This window comes from Geospiza fortis, unplaced genomic scaffold (assembly GCF_000277835.1).
Source record: "Geospiza fortis unplaced genomic scaffold, GeoFor_1.0 scaffold66, whole genome shotgun sequence".
Classification (NCBI taxonomy): Eukaryota; Metazoa; Chordata; class Aves; order Passeriformes; family Thraupidae; genus Geospiza; species Geospiza fortis.
In genome coordinates this window covers 1157369-1174683 of record NW_005054312.1, presented here as the reverse complement: position 1 = coordinate 1174683, position 17315 = coordinate 1157369, and the positions used below count along the sequence as shown (strand labels likewise).

Below are 17315 nucleotides of genomic sequence, written 5' to 3'. Positions count from 1 at the left end.
TCCAAAAGCCATATTTTAAAATAGCCTAATAAACATCTGCTTTTCTTCCTCAGGTGATGGATGCTCACCTGCATCCATCATGACCATCTCCATCACAGACAATCAACAGTCACTGCCTATATTTTCCGTAGTGTTCTGTAAGGCAGAAATCTGGCCAGTGGCTTAAAATGTTTTTCCCTCATCTGGCCAGATATTTCCATTAGTAGCCAATCGGCTAATTCAACACAAGGTCACATGAAGGCTTTGAGAAAGCTTATGCTACATATTCCATCTTTCTAGAGCTCAGACATTTGTTCTTTAGAGTCTGAAACCTTCCATGACTCACTCATTCTATAAATTCAGAACAAACCAAAGTAGGAAGGACCTTCTTCAGTAGCACTCATTCTCTTCAATATTACCCCATTTTTCTTTGTTATATATGCTTCAACCATGCTTTTCCTCCACTGACACTCAAGTTTTATATTTTGCTTAGCCAAACAACAGCTATTCAACTCTTCTCAACATTCTTTATAAATACATCCCGCTCTGTAATTCCAGCTTCCTGGTGTCAACTGATTATTGGAATTCAAAGACAAGATATTTTTCTGATCCTCATCCCACTTGTTCTGAAAGTTGGGACGTTTCTCTCTATAATACTTCAATATTTTTAAAATTAAAATGCACAACAATTTGCTTTTAACAGTCCTTCTAACATCTCTTTTAAGCCTGGGAAGGTACAAATACTAACCCCTCTCACAAGTATATCATCATTCACCTAGGATTTGCAGTGAAAAGGTTTATTCTCACCTTGCTGGTCAGGCCCTTGTGAATGTGAGTGACGTTATTGATGAGAAATAAGAGGGCAGTGAGGAAGGGGAAAGGTGACTTGGAGCCAACAAGGCTCAAAGGAGGTTTGCCTCCAGTGCAGCTCAGAGATGCAATGCTGCTGACAGATTCCGGTGCTGGGGAACAGGATAGAGGGTTGCACAAAGCAGAACATGGCCTGTGTGAAGAAATAAAGAGACAGGGGATAGGTCAAAAGCATTCATAGTGCTGAGGAATTATCTTGTTGAAAAGTTGCTATCTATCTGAACAGCACCACACATTGCAGTAAAATGGAAGCCCTGAAGACAGTGAAAGCAAAAAGCCAGTGTCTCAGCTGGTATACCAAGCACTACTGCCATACAAGCTAATGCCAGGGATTTGTCAGAAACTCTTCAGCTAAATTGGTCATGATGAGCAGAAATACCGATGCAGTGACACATCTCTGATGTCAAATACATTAAACTGTTGGACCATTGATTTTAAAAAATACGCCATTCCCCACATACATACGCACACCAGGCTAATAAGGCTGCCCACCCACTCAAGACATTTCAATAATAAACTTGTAGGCAACACCAAAAAGCCAGATTATATCTAAAATTGACTTTGCAAAAATGCTGCCCTTTATGTACTAATGAAATGCATATTTTTAAACTGTATTCAGAAAGAACACAGCTTTAATGTACATGGACATGACTGTACAGACCACTATTGGCGTGTGTGTTCCCTGCAGGTGAAACTACAAATTCCCACACCAGCAGTGCTTGCAGGGCCCAGAGTAGATACATCATGTCTGTATAGGTAAGACCACCAAAAAGAAGAGGGATCACAAGCAAGCTGCTCAATGGTAATGTGGTGATAGGGCAAACCCTGTCAAAGATCCCTATCATTACTCTATGGCAGAAAAATAATTGCTTAAATGCATTGTTGTTTCTACCACTGGTATTACATGTAGGAGATGGATAAAAACATGTAGGGCTCACAAAGTACCCTGAACTCCTGGACCTAAACTGCCCAGAAAGTTTAGACAAAATTGTAAAACTATTAGGGCAGAGATCAGCTGACTCTGTTTTTTACCAGCCAGTATTAAGAACAGAAAGAATTCTTGTGGATGAGCTTTTATAGCCTGATCAAATCCATTGTCTTCAGACCACCAGGACAGGCAGAAAAGGGTCTAATGAGTGCTCTTGTGTTGCAAGCTCTGGTGCCAAGAGCTTCAGAGCTCAGTTTCAGTCAAGAAAGAACATGGGCCAAACTGTTTGGTGGCCATTCAAATACCACTTGAAAACAAAAGTTTCAAGTGCCCTTTATATCAGATGTTGTCAGAGGCAGATGGATGCCTCTCTGACTGCAAGTCAGGCCTTTTAGACTCCCCACTCCAGAAGATGAATCACAGCCTAGTAAGGAGGCTCCCTCTACAGCAAAGACAGAATATCTGCAGTGCTTAACTGTTCCCAGAGCCAGAGCTTATGTTATCCAAATGTCTGGAAGAACAGTTTGGTATCTGTTCTTGCACTTCCCTGCAGGGGTTTTCAAAGCCCTAGTGAAGCTCTGCAGGAGCTTGAAGATTTCAATCTAGTAAATTCTTTCATATAAGCAGCACCACAGAGAGCACATGAACAGTACATGAACACACTCACCTCATCATTTAAGAGCAACTCAACTAATTCTACTTGTGCTATTTTTTTAGACCAGTGAAACCAAAGAAGAATCAAAACGAAGAGTGACTAAAATAATCTGAAATTGATATGAAAACCCCAGCTACACAGCAAAGCAGAGATGCAGCAGCACCAGTAGAAAAGGAGGAGCTGCAAACCTCTGCGGCCGTCATGCCTTTTCTGTGAAGGGTGAGAGGACAAAACAGAGTATAGACACAGCCCTACTGCACTCCAATTCCCATACCTGGGGCATATTGCACAGGGAAAAGGGGAGAGAGGGGAGAGAGCTGTCACACAGTACAGTACAGAAATGGGGCTCCCTTAGCTTCTGACAAGAGCATCTTAGCAGTGGAATGGTTTTACCTGAGCAAGTCCCACATGCTGTCTATGGCTGGCTGGCTGAGAAGGGGCTGCAGCACCTCTGATGTCAAACGTTCTAGTTCCTCTAAGCAGTCAACTGGATTGACTGATGGCTGTAAAATACATAGAGAATGACAGGAAAAGAGAGTGAATGACCATAACATCCAATGATAGCAAAAAGACAGACTGATTTATCTACTTCCTCTATTACCTTTTTGCCAGACCCCATCACCTACACAGTGGTACTGCTCTAGGTTAGAGCTGGCCTCACTGTTCATAGTGTGGAAGCTGAGAGCTGGCACCTCAAGGTGTTCTCACACTCAAGTATTAAAGTGCATCCCAGAAATTCTTAATTGGCTGGAAGTAAGATATGGGATCCTTGGAATCAAGATTCACTAAATGAAAACTAAGGTAGACCCTCCTCTCCCTACCATCTACGTGTTTCTATTTAAACTGAAGATGACACAAAGATGATCAGAAGTACCTTGAGAATCTGAGTGGCAACACAAAGGTCTCCAAAAAAACAAACCAAAAAAAAAAAATCAGCTGCATAAAGTGTGATTGACCTACCCATCAAAGCATGAATGTGGATGAACACTGCACAGACGAGGAACTGTGGCTTTTAGAGAATCATCCAAATTCTTCCGACCCTAGTAAGCAACATTCCAGGTTGAAGGAACATGCTGGCAAATTTTAACACTTTTTATCTTCATTAGAATGCTGCTCTGGGATACAGAAATACTCATTTCCATTACATAAAATCTGATTTTACCCCAGGTGAAATCCGCCTCCAGAAATCCCTCCAGAAATCCCTCCAGAAATCAGTTAAACCTTTGTGAAGATGTTAACCTTAGTTTTTAATAGTCTAACAAAAATATTACAAGAAGGTCCCAGCATACACTATTCTAATTACTATACAAGTTGATTTTTTTTCACTAATCTATTCAAACATGCTAAGTACAATTTCTTTTTTAAATCAGCTAACTACAGGTAGATGACTGAACTTCTGAAGTGGAATTCAAAAACCCAGCACAATTCAATGACTGAAGAAACTGTTTCATCAGTCACTCTTCTGGGATATCTGTAAAGGTTAAAAAGGAACATTTAACTCTTGGCTGTCCTGGTTCTCTAATGCTCAGGATGTAATCACAGCCTGTAAAAGGTATACCAACCTTCAGGGCCCTGAAGACATCTTTGAGAGACACTGGCAGTTTCCACCCCAGCCATAACTAATAAACTCAGTTGCTTTTGGCAAGTTTCAGAGGAGTTGCACAAGTGTGAATAACTACAGCCATTAAATTACCCCCACACCTTCAACACAGCTCTCCCAAGCTGGAACTCAGGCATGTCAGTTGGGCAGTAAAGAGGAAAATTGCATTTATCTTTAGAACATGAATCTTTAAGATAGCTAAAGTGTAAGACATTATTCTTCAATAGCATCACACTGACATGTCACCTTCAGAACACTCACTTTAAAAGATGATCACATACTACAAACTGTGTTACAGAATTTGACCTTGAATGTCAGTGGTGCAACAAATAAATTTATCTTCATTATTTCCCATCCAAAGTTCATACAGCACGACCCTTAAAGCTCAATCTTCCACCCAGATGATTGCAGTATAGGTGTCCACATGTAAGCTCTCAGACCAAAGCAAATGCAAAATCACATGACCTGATTTATCCCACTAGGATAAATGGCTGCCAAATAAAAATACATTGTATTTGCTTCATGCTTTGGAGCTCTGTAGTAAGTCAGAACAATCACAGCACCACCACACACCTTGATTGAGACCCTGATCCCAAAGGATGAAAGGACAAGAAAGGAAGACCGATATTTGGCACTGCTAATGTCTAGGGTTAGCAGACTTAAGTGACCCTGAATATCATGCAGCCTAGATATGAGCTGTAGTTATAAAATCAGTGCTCAACTTGATGCCTTAATAGCCATCTTTTTCAGTACTGACTGTAAGTTCCAGTTTTAAGAGGTAATACACAAGCTGATGCTGGTGAGATGAGAAGACAATCTGTATTTTCAGGCCTTACCTGTTGGCTGTAAGCACTGTAATAAACTCCCAAGAAGATCACACAAGCTGTGGTCAGAGGCTGGATAGTTTGCCACGTTTCTGTCTGGGATATCTGCTGAAGGATTTTTTTCAGACTTGTCTCAAGGAAGGGCTGTAAGCCTGACACTTGACTCCATGCTACTGGAGGAGGTGGGATCGGTTCGCTATCTTCTGAGTTATTGCTGAAACCCAGTGGAAGAATAAATATCAAACAACTGTCTCCCTAAACCATCAATTTTAATAGAAAGATGTAGGCTAGAAAATTATATCCAATAGCACAACTAGAGGAAAAGTTCTTGTACAGTCCCACAACCCAGACCAAATAATTTAGGCAGAAAGGATAAATGTAGAATGTACTCTAAAGCTGAAGTTTCTTCTCCTGCACTACTCTGCCCCTGAGCTATGCTCTAGCTTTATCTAGCTTTAATGCTACCTCAGTACTCAACTTTAGTTAAAGAATTTCTTGCTTTCCACCAGAAAAAGTACCTGTGTTTGCAACATATCCTACTGCTTTGATGTCTACCAAAACCAACAACCTCTTAATTCTGACTCATCTTGGTTTCTGCAGAGAGGTTCTTTCCTCCAAATCTCAGGACATTTACTTCCTTTACTCCCAAGAGAAGTTCCAAGCAGCTTACTAGCTCCTTTCAGCAGGGCATTTGGCTAACAGTGCCCTTTATGCCCCCTAGCTTAATGCAGATTTTGACTCCTGCCTCTGGCCATGCTAGCAGGCATAGCTGTCAGACCAGACACTACTTCTGACCTTGTGTCAGAGGGAATACACCCCACCATGCAGGGGCTCACATGTGGGACAGTAAACAACTGAAAATGAGGGGAAAAAAAAACGTGACAGCCACGTCTCCAAACCAAAGAAAGGGAAGAGGGATGCCAACTATTGAGATGCACAGAATGGTGACTTAGAGAGCCTACCTGCTCAACTTGGCTTGCAGCTCGGCAGTGTACCCTGCTGTTTGTGTCACATGTGTCAACAGAGTAACCACTGCTGCAGCTCGCTGCACAGACAACTCAACCACAGGGCTCTTCCCACTGAGCAACTCCGGCAGGGACTGCAGTATCCTCACCAGTACAGGGTAGAGATCACTGTAGTATGAATCACAGAATGCATATGGTTGGAAAGGGTCTCTGGAGATCATATGTACTTCAAGATAGGCCAGCAAGACAAAGATTGCGTACGGATATATCCAGTCGGATTTTGAATATCTCCAAGTACCTTGCTGTGCAACAATGCTCCAGGGTTTGATCACCTTTACAGTAAAGTTAGTAAAGATTACAGTAAAAACACTTCAGTGGAATTTCCTGTATTTCCATTTGTGCCCATTGGCTCTTCACTTTCCACTGGAAGAATCTGGCTTTATCTTCTTTACACTCTCAAATAATTTATTTATAAAGATTGTTAAGATTTGATTATGAGAACCACCACCACCACCACAATAACAAAAATAACTGACATAGAAAAAAGATGACAAAGGAAGACTACTGCTATTCTAATTTCATCTGAATGGGACCTACCTAATACTCTGCCTCCATGTACTCTGATTATCTCTTGAAAAAAATACTTTGATTTTATTCTTGCTGGGGAATAGCTCTCACATTCTCAGCCACACTTACAATCTTGCAATGTTAAAGAATCTTCTCCTGTTTCTTTCCTCAACATGATTTACACTGCTAAAATAGTATATATAGTTTTTACTCTTTTTAAATCATAAATCAGATTGTGCCAAAGAAGACAAAATGCTGCTGTGGATGAGAATTTCCCTTCTGAAACTCAATACTGTCCTCCCTTTTACTCCACTTTAGAGCAATTCCACAGCCATCTCTCTTCTTCCAATTACAGGATGCAGATTTAATGCTTGAGGTAGGTCAAACCTACACCAGGTGCAGACCTTGGCAGTCAAGCACAAGAACTTGTCCTGACCTGGAAGTCGATGCATCATGAAGTTTGTCTGCATCACTCAGCCCCACTCAGTGTGGTGACTGCTACCCACAGACTGCCCCTAGGTCAAGCACATTCAGTTCTGGGTGTGCTGCAAACCACGTGTTTTGATGTCATACAAGCACAGATAATTCATCCCTTCAAGGATAAAAATATGCAGCCCTAAAAAGATACAGTGTCTCCCACTGCAAAGCAGAAACAACAAAATAGCAGAACTTGAACACAGGAGATAGTGAACAACCAGCAGAAGGCAATACAAAGCACTTAGAAACTGAGTTTTACTGCAGGAGGCAGGAGAAAGTGAGGTGAGACACCCTGAAGGGAATGGAGACTGAGCCTGGAGAGGCTTCTCTCTGACCCTCTGAACAGGGTGTCCATTGCTCTGTCGTGCCCCCCACCCCAGGTGTCCAGCCCGGAGCTGTACCTGTAGAGGTCGCAGGCCTGCCCGTAGCCGGCAGCCACCGCCCACAGCCGGAAGGCTTCGGTGCTCAGCCGCGTGGCTTCCTCCCTCGGCAGGGGCACATCCACAGGCTCTTCAGCGACAAAACGACTCAACCGACTCTTCAGCTCAAATTTGCCAAGCTGTGAAACAAATCAAGCAAAAAGAAAAGGATGAAGAATAAAAAAGACAAAGGGATAAGGGGCATCAGCTGCATGCATCATTACCTCATTGCTCTGACACACACAAAGAGCTGCAGATTTCAATTCAGCTCATTCTGAGCTCCTCTTGCACTGCTCAAATCTGCTTTTATTTTGCACAGTCTCAAGGAGCAGACTACCAAGGATCACTAAATGGTCAATGGCTATTAAGAGAGAACTATTCCTGCAAGAGATGCCATGGGGTACCTAATCCATTCCTAACACAAACGAACTACACTTAAATAATTTCTGATAGAGGTTTGTCTGCCCCACACACACTCCTGTTTTGGATGCTCTCTGCAGCATTTAACTGATTTTTAAAAAAATATATAATTATCCTTCCTTAAATAGTCATAAATGTGACTCTCTTAGTCAAGCTTACATGTAAAGATATATTTTGTGAAAAACGATGTCCACAAAAGTACTGAACTGATGCTGACATTCTTTTGGGAAGGTCACACTAGATGGGTTTCAGGGGTTCTACAACCTAAGTCTTTCGATAATTCAGAGTTTATTTTATGCAAAGGGTACCTCCTGCCTATTACTTTCATAAGGTTATAGAATTTTGATGCCTTGGAAATGTTCTGAGGTTATTTTGGTATTGAATTAAGCATGACATGACTCATTTGCAGTTCCCTAGAAATAATTTTTATCCTCCCCTACATCTGGGTATTTTTACTTAACCATAAAAAAGAGCTTCTCTTTCCTTCTCCCACACATAAAAAAGCTTCTATGTGCTCTGTCTAAACAAATGAGGCAACAATGTCTTTTTCACAGCACAAGGAGATATTATAGGTAATTTAAATTTCAAATGCTTTAGAGACATCTTGTACGGAAATCAATGCACACCAGCAAGAAAGCAAAGGAGCTGATGAGTCAAAACTATAAATTCTGACACCTCTTCTACAGAAGAGAGGACAAAGCCAAATTTACTTCCAGGAGGAAGATGGAAGAACTTTGTTGTTAGCTAAAATAAATTCCTACATTGATGGTTTTGATTTAGTTTTTCATTATCTTTCACTCCCATGTTTAATTACATGCAACAGAACATAGGACAGTGTAACAGTAGCAAAGCCTGAGTGTCAAGAACCTTCTAAGCAATTTTTCCACACTTTGAAATACTTGGAGTACATAAAGCCTGAAGTAGAAAAATATCTGAATTTTACTCTGTTATGTACCTAGCATGACTTAAAGTCTTTAAACATCCCACTATCCACCACTGTTCTCTATACTTTACAGCACAGACTGGTGTTCTGTTGACAGTAGCATTTTCCTGGGTAGCAATTTGTTAGGTGCTGTTAACAACAGTGAATCAAAAAGCCTAAGAAGTGCTCTTTACACTGTAATGGGTGCTGCTCTTGGTAGATTTCATGCATTTATAGCACCAGCATGACAACCTATATGAGGGAATGCAATTACCTCTGAAGTGGAAAACTTGTCCAGAAGTTAAGAGGAGTTGAAAACACTGATGAATTATCACAATTATTAAGACAAATTAATGGCAGAAAAGTTCAGCCAGGGTTGCAAAACACAAGGATAGTGGTTAAGTCTCTGGTTTATACAGTCTTATGCTGCCTATCACTGAAACATGGGAGTGTACAGAGCATCACACATCAATGCATGCTCTAAACATCTGTTCTTGGTCAGTATCACCCTGCTGGGCTCTGTGACTTTCACATGAGTGCATTACACAAACCATAAAAAAGCAGAGTAAAACTCAAGCCAGCTCATCTACCACTGTTCAGGAGAAGCATCATTTTTATGACTCTGTCAACAATTCCTTCAAAATATATTAATGCATCTTCCTCACCCGGATTTCTTCAGCTTCAGCTCACAGTCACCTCTAGTTAGCTTTCTGTCTTTATTTAGGCAGTAAGGCATAGAGAACCAAGGCCTCTGCAATCAAAAAAGCTCTTCCAGGAACCACTCACCAGCCTGGCTGTTGCATTTCGGCCTCCAGATGCCAAGACCCTGATGAACTTCATAGCACTGGCACAAGCAACTCCGTGGAGACTGGTAAGTAAAAACCCTGGTTCAGCCACTTTGGGATCCCACTGAGTAGGGAGAAATTCCCTGACAATGGTCTCAATCAATCGAGGACAGTCAAGCAGCTGCAGAGAAATAGCAGGGAGCACAAGTAACTAAAGGTGTGCAGTCATGCAGACGTGCAGAAGACATGCGAAACAGACAAGTTTGTCTGATCTCCTTGCCATAACTTCACCTGATCTTTCTTCCCTTTCCAAACCTTTCTCTATCATTCCCAAGCTCTTATTCAATGGGAGATTTACCTGGCTGCATGCCTCAGAGGAGTGCCTTGCCATATGGGTGAGGATGTGCAGTATATCCTGAACTACTGATGGAACAGGTCGCACCACCTCTAGGATGTACCTCAGCCGGTGCTGGATCCTTGTCTTCAAAAGTCCCTGAAAGGTGTTAAAAAAAAGAAAAAAAAAATCAGTAAGGGTCTAAACAAGTGCTCTCTGTTCTTCAATTGCTGGAACCCAAACCCACAACAGTCTCTCCAGAGACTGTTTTAAAATTAGGAGTCATTAAACAAGTTTCTGTGTATTTGCAAGTATGCTGGCAAATGAGCAAGAGCTATCTAACAGAGCAGAAACAACTTTAATTCTGTTCTGAATCAGACCACTGGAGGGGTTTGGATACTTGTGTTTTCCAGAGTGACAGGGAAATAACCTTCCCTATAAAAGAAGAAGGTTCTCATGGTCCTTGAATAATTTTGGTTAGACACCACCTCCAGCTAATGCAGCACTCAGAGCACCTGTCACATCAGAGTAAGTTGACAGAAACATAGAACAGACACAAATTCCTATTTTGCAGTAAGAAAAGATATGCATAGGGATGATGTGATCAGTGGCAGTGCCAGGAAACAAATCATCAATTTACATAACAGTGTGATGCAGGTATTATGGATGTGCCTTTTCCCAGAATCAGGAATGCATTCATATTACTGATACTTTTAAAAATTTACAGCCAAGCAAGTTGTAGCTCTAGGCCTGACCAAGTTTAGCAGGTAGTTTAAATACTCCTTTTCCAACTGTCTGGAACAATTGGGTTCTAACAGCCAATAAGCAAGCATGAAATGGACGTGTACAGCAATGGGAATAGAGGGGAATTTGATCCCAAATACCTTCTAAGTTCAGCCCACTCAGAACAAGCTGAATTACTCTGAACCATGACACAGTTTACAGAATCACAAACTGACCTCCTGTCTATCTACCACCCTTTTGTTACATTTTTTAAACAGTGCCACACACCTAGCAGAACATATCTGAAATCATGAAGCCTCTAAACAAGACCAAATGCCCAAGTACAGTAATTCATGCACCCAATGATGCTTTTAGACCAAGTGCTGTTCAAACACATGTTCAAGGATTAAGTGATGTGATCACAGGTTTTAATGATTGCAGCAGGCAAGAGGGGTGCATTGGCACCACCAAGGCTGTTTGAGATAACAAAGTTTGCTGTTTTTACATCTCCTATGAAAAATACAGGATTAGGTTTAAAATGTGGGAGAAGTTCATTCTGAACACTGTAAAAATCTTAATCTGAGAAATGCAAACATGACATTTGGGGAAATGGTAAATAGCCACTTTATGTCAAATAAAAAAAAAATCACTGTACAAATCTACTAGTTCTGAACTATCTAACTGTAATATTCTAGTTTAAATTCTAAAAAGTGCATATAGACATTTTAAAAATGGCTGAAACCTTTTCATTTTGAATTCAAGTAAGTGAGCCTGAAAGTCATGTCTATATGCAGTCTTTCAGGACATCTTACCAGGTCATCAGTGTGTTTGTTGTTGAATTCCCTAGAGGAAGTTAAGAGATATTAATAATACTGAAACCACACAAGTCAAGTCTCAGCATTTTAAGAGACCAATAAAATTATCCTCCTGGTAATATATGACAGGAAAACAATAACCAACAGCCAGGAAAGTTTTAATTCTTGTTCAGAATACTCTTGTACAGCATGCACAGGAGGATGGATGTTTCAACAGCACATACAGCACTGTGCTGAGCCTATGTTCATAAAAAGCTTCTGGGTCTAACTCTGTAGTTACCTTTACAACATCATATCGGGCCACATCTGGGTCTGGCTTGTTTTCATCCTTTAATTTTTTATTTTGAGATTTCTCTGTTCCATTTAAGTCTTCCTCTTCCTCCTCTTCTTCCTCCTCATTGTTAGGGACAAAGGGAAATGCAGCCATCCCTTGGTACCATGAGAAAGTCCAATCGAGATATTTCTAGAAGGAGTGTTAAAGCATACAGAATAAAATTCTCATCAAGAAAAACTAAAACACAAAGACAAAAACTTTTCGGGGATGCTTTTGAATATGGAATGCTTCATTGATTCCTATATAATCCCAAGAAAATGCGAAGACAATAAAAACTATTCTAAACATATACAAGTAGAATTCAATGCTTTTTCAGGGAAATTATTTTGGCCTTACACACACAGAGACTTGGAAAAACCCTGTAAAAAGAATTACTGTGACATGAATTAAATTCACTACACAGCTAACAGAAATTTAGTTTAACTGGGAAAAAAAAGGATTATAAGTAAGTAAGTAAATAAATAAAAAACTACCAAGGCTCTAGGCATTAGACAGAAATTTGGTACTAATTGGTTTCCTACTTTTGGACCTGTGGGGAACCTAGGTCACAAATAACACAGACAGATCATGCAAAAATTGATATGATAAAGATTACTTGGTCTATTTGCTCATGTTTGCTACACTTTTGTTTGAACATCCCTCAGCTTAAGCAATTAGAAAAACCTCTTTTTTTTGTTCACAGCTGATGACAGTGTCAGGTACTCTCAAGTTCTAGGGTAACAGCCCAACTAGGGTAATAGTTCCAATTCTTCAGAGAGGGGATTGCTCCCATGACAGACCTACTTCCCCCAAAATTTTTAGAATATGAAAGACAGCCAAATCAAATGCTTGCACTGCTTAATAACTGCTATAATTTTCTATTTCCTGCACCCACAATCAGAAACAAACACCACATTAGACAGAAAAGTAGTGGTAGACTTCAATTGCCAAGTACCAAAGAAGCACAAGCTATTATCAGACATCAAAACATCCCCCAGTGCAATATAAACATCCCCCAGTGCAATATGAAATATGATGAGTGAATGGCATGGTCAGAAGAGGCCTGACTCAAAGGGATGAAGCCATGAGTCCATCTGGAATACAGAGTTTGGGACTATAGTCTTCCTTCCACCAAGAGAAGCAAAAGCATTAAGATGAGGTAGCTGGGTCATCAAAGGAAACAAAAAGAAAGTTGCTTCCTTCCCATAGCCATTGAAGGATAAACAAAACCTTCGGACAGCATGATTTTTATGTGTGTTGGTCTTCTATGTTTGCAGTGTGGATAAATCCTATTTGTCTTACAAATCCTGGAGCAGAAGGCCAGGCTTCCAACCGTGTCCCTTCCTCAGAGACCTTTTGAAATTCAGCAACACGAGACTCTAGGAAGGACTCTTTGGGTTAGAAGATATACTGACACAGCATTCACAGTGCTGCTTCTGGCAGCAAGAGTCAGCAATCCCCACTTACACAAGACATCTCACCACAGGCTTTGATCTGAAAAATCAGAGCACTGCAGACACTTATAAACCAGAGTAACACCAGAGGAGAGAAAAAGTACATTAAGACGCTGATTCATAGTACTAACTACCTACGATGGGTGGGCAGGATTCATCTAGCAGAACTCCCCTGGGCTTATAGATAGAAAAGTAGCAAAATGTGGAGAAAGCTACCTACTCCTTCATTTCTCTTGCCTCCCACTAGGGACAGCTCTACAGGCCTGGCAGAAGTTGCAGGGTACTTCTACCCCATCTCTTCTATCACCAGCTCCTTTGCCTTTAAGAGAAAAGCAGCTCTCAAGGAAGGTACTTGGAAGCCAGTCTATATCAGATTGCTTCTGTCCAACCAGGAGTACATATTAATCTGGCTGCTCTAGGCTGTCTAGAGCCCTGAAAATCTACAAGAAGTCAACCTTCTTACAGGTGAAAAAGCATCAGTGAGAAAACAAACACATGAACAGGCAAAATTAGGTACATATCAATGTTACAAAACCACAAGGGAACAGCAGAAATGGACAATGAGAGAAAAAGAGAACAGCATTATTATGAAGCATAAAGGAAAGCACGGAGAATATTTAATCTGTTAAGAAGCAGAAAAACTATGAATTAAGAAAACAACCAAAGGGAACATTAAAAAATAAAATTCTACATATACATTAGTAGTGGCCTGATCTAGATTGCAAAGATATAAAAAGAAGAAACTCAGCAGCATGCACTGAATTTAATCATAGGGCAGAGGTAATTCAAACAGTGAGAAAAAAAAAGATACCTGAATCCCTCAAACTGGGATAACACACTCCATCATCTGTCTCAAAGCACAGCAATGACATTCTACTCACCATTAAGCTAACATGTCCAGTAAACCTTTGTTCAAGCTACTTACAATGTCTTCTCATTCTGATTCCTGTAAACAGCTCAGCCTAAATCAAACCCAGGCTCTGAGTGATCATCTTACCTCATCATCAAGTGATACCAGCAGAGCCCGGAGAGCACCAACGGATGCTGCCACGACATTTTCCACTACATCATCCAGCGAGAAGCGCAGCAAGAAGAGAAAGCCAGCATCAAGCAGCAGACGCAGAATGCTGCCCTTCAACGAGGAAGCAAACTCTCCAGCCCTGGCCTGGAAAGTGCCAGACAGAGCCAGGGTTAAGGCTGTGTCATCTCAGCTGGATACATCTCTGGGCTGTCACATCTCAACATTTTACATCTTTGCCTCTTTCCACTTCTACTGTAAAGCTGCTAAACTGTGCGGAGGTTATTCTTCCTATAATTTATCCTCCATTCATTCTACAGAAGAACATAGCTGTAGTTCCTTAGTGCAAGAAACCCTTCTTTCTAAAGTCTGCACTTGTCTGCACTCATCTTTTGACTTCATTGTGTTCTGCTCCATCACCCTTCTCAAAACCACCAAGTTGCTTCTTCTCTATTCCAGTGCCATTAGAGGGAATGTTAGCACTTCCCCCAAAAGTTAGGTAGAAATGTGCACAGAAGTATTCATTTTGCTTTTTCCTCTTGGCACATTGCTCTGTGAGTAGGCTTGGCTCTTTCTCACCTCCTACAGAAAATGCACATCATGAAGCTGGCTCAGACAACAGGAGTGGAGGGGTCAATGCCAAGAATAGGCTTGTCACAAAAATAACATTAAAAAAAACCAATGTGCATCCAAATTAACAAGAGAACTGAAATTACACCACTGCTGCTGAACAGCACCTGAAACAACCTGTTGGGAGAACAATACTCTGGAACTATCCAGAGAAACCTGCATCTCAGTTTGTCACATCCCAACACTTAGCTTATCTAACAGTAAGGATCCTCAGTGGAACAGAATGCCCTGTTGGTGACTTTGCTCATCTTCGCTGAACAGTAGAAAACAAACAACTAGTACCAGAGAATTTGGGCCCTGCCTGATCCACCAGAAACTTGAGTTATGGGGAGAAATTCCTTGAAGTGACTTACCCTTTGAACAATACGACCTAAGACCTGTAGAGCCAGTGTCCTCTGTTGTGTAACTTGGCTGCGAGACAGATGAAAGAGCTCTTGCAGAGAATAACCAGCTCTCTAAATGGCAGGGGGAAACAAAACAAAGAAACCAAAAAACACCCTCAGCTACAGCTAAAAACAGGTCCCTTAAAATAAGATTACCTGTAACATACTGCATAAGCGAAGACAAATTGCAAGCCAATGTTGTTTGCCGCTTTGTGGCAATTGCAGAAGAGATTCTAATCTTAGATGTCACAGCAGAAAATTGAACTTCTTAAGCAAAGGAAGTATGTGCACCTTTTTCCAACACCACAGAACTTTAATAGCATTAAAGAGAAAAAGCATCAACAGTTTTCTGGAAATAATGCAGTTAATGCATGCAGACACAACTTTCTTCAGGAGTTTGTTTCTAAAGAAAAATTACTGCACTTTTTGAAGGGTCTTTTGTCACTGAAAAGCTTGATACAAAAGGAATCTACAAAATTTAACACAGAAAACAGAAATGTGTGTACCTTTTCTATTATATTACACCCACCTACCTCTGCCTCTTCTCCATGGTGGTGCAAGCCTAGATGTGTTGGCAAATCAGCATCTGCAGGAATCAATTCTCCCTTTAAACTGAATCGAGCTTGCATTCCCTATGGCAAAAGGGTGGAGGGAGAAAACTATTATTTCTATTGCTGTCCACTCAATTCTTCTCTTAAAATAACACCTTTTACATCACCTGCCAGAAGATAACAGTTCAAAAACTCATCAGGCCTCAAATTCTTTTTTAAAAATATACCCCTATCTTTCCTTTTTTCTCAGTTTTACACCTGTTTCATCCCAGATTACAATGGCTAGACTCTCACTTCCTAGCTCTCCTGAGTGCTACAGACTGAACTGATCCTGTATCATCCCATCCTGTGAAAGAAAATGGGGAATCTTTCAACCTGATGAAATTCCACAGACTGAGCAGCCAGAGGACTTGTTTTTGAAGCCTTCAAAACTGTTATTGCTGAGAAGCATGATCCAGACACAAACATGCAAAGTATCAGTTTCTGCTTTCAAACCTTTTTGGTTTTCTTCTGCCGAGGTGAGGGCAAATCTTTCATCCATTCCAGCTTCTCAAACTCTACATTGTCCATGTGAATCCACTCCTTCCTGGGCTTCACAGGCAGATCATCATCTTTGTGTGGGAAGAAAGAAATGTCAGTCTTACCTTCCAAGGCAGTGATGAAGGAAATACTATTCCTTCTTTGCCAAGCTACTCAGCTTAAAGACTGTATCAAATATAAGATTATGTAAAATAAAAAGAAAACCATTTTCAAACTGACTGTTGTCTAGTGCATAAACATCAAACGTTTAAAGCTATTTTCATCTTTCATGAGAGCAAGAAGAGGAAGCAAACAGCACAGTAATGAAATTCAAACAATGCTAATTTAGGAGAAGTCGAACAGAAGTCAGGACACAAGTAAGGCAAAATTACCAGAACCAGTGCAGAAAAAATACTATCAGCCCTACTTTTGAGAAAGGAAACTAGTATCACTCAAGGAAGAGAGTGTTAGGAGGGACATGAAATTGAAAAGTATTAAAGCAGAGTCCCAGCAAATTATAGGAAGACAGCAAGATTTTAGCCTAGATACACTGAAGGCAGCTCAATATTTGTGCTTTGGTTGCATTTGTGATGCTGCTATTCAGTATCCCTCCCTAAAGGCTTGAAGAGATCATCTTGGGAAGAAAAGATCAAAACGGCTGAAAATTTGCACAGCTTTCCTGACAGCTCAGTGGGGAAACTGGACAGTTGAACAAGAATTACAAAGGTGCAAATACTAAAGGAAGAAATTACTAATTTAGCTTTATAAAGACCTTTGACTACTAGAATTTGACAAACAAGACATTCGTGCCTGACATCACAACAGCTGCCCAAGGAAAGAGATACATCACCGTGTGGAAGAATCTCACAAGTGAAGAGACCAGAGAGATATAACCAGGAAAGGTAAGGCTTTGCCACTAGGATACTACCCCAAACCAAAATAAGAAGAGATGAGCTAAGAAGTTTTCGCTATCTCAAAAGAAAGCACATGTAAGGACAGTAACAGGCAGCCCCTAAGGGCATGGAAAGCATTAGCATCACTCCTCCAGGAGCAGCCTAGAACTCATCTGCATTGCAGCTATTAATCCTAGCACTCTGGTCTTCTCTTGCAAGGAACAACGAGTCCCACAGAGATGCTCTTCTTTCATCAGATCTTTTCCTGCTG

The 17315-nt window shown here is 40.8% G+C and overlaps 1 protein-coding gene across 1 annotated transcript in view; it reads right to left on the bottom strand.

Moving 5' to 3' along the window:
- The window catches only part of RPAP1 (RNA polymerase II associated protein 1), a 36199-nt gene that overhangs the window by 7403 nt on the left and 11481 nt on the right, over positions 1 to 17315 (bottom strand). Inside the window, exons 7-18 of the mRNA XM_005419412.2 lie at positions 16128 to 16243; positions 15615 to 15713; positions 15052 to 15153; positions 14048 to 14215; positions 11564 to 11746; positions 9770 to 9904; positions 9413 to 9592; positions 7267 to 7424; positions 5819 to 5989; positions 4869 to 5070; positions 2826 to 2935; positions 787 to 982 (exon numbers count right to left, since the gene is read on the bottom strand). Coding sequence (XP_005419469.1) covers positions 787 to 982; positions 2826 to 2935; positions 4869 to 5070; positions 5819 to 5989; positions 7267 to 7424; positions 9413 to 9592; positions 9770 to 9904; positions 11564 to 11746; positions 14048 to 14215; positions 15052 to 15153; positions 15615 to 15713; positions 16128 to 16243 — 1820 coding nt within the window. The remainder of the gene's footprint in view (positions 1 to 786; positions 983 to 2825; positions 2936 to 4868; positions 5071 to 5818; positions 5990 to 7266; positions 7425 to 9412; positions 9593 to 9769; positions 9905 to 11563; positions 11747 to 14047; positions 14216 to 15051; positions 15154 to 15614; positions 15714 to 16127; positions 16244 to 17315) is intronic.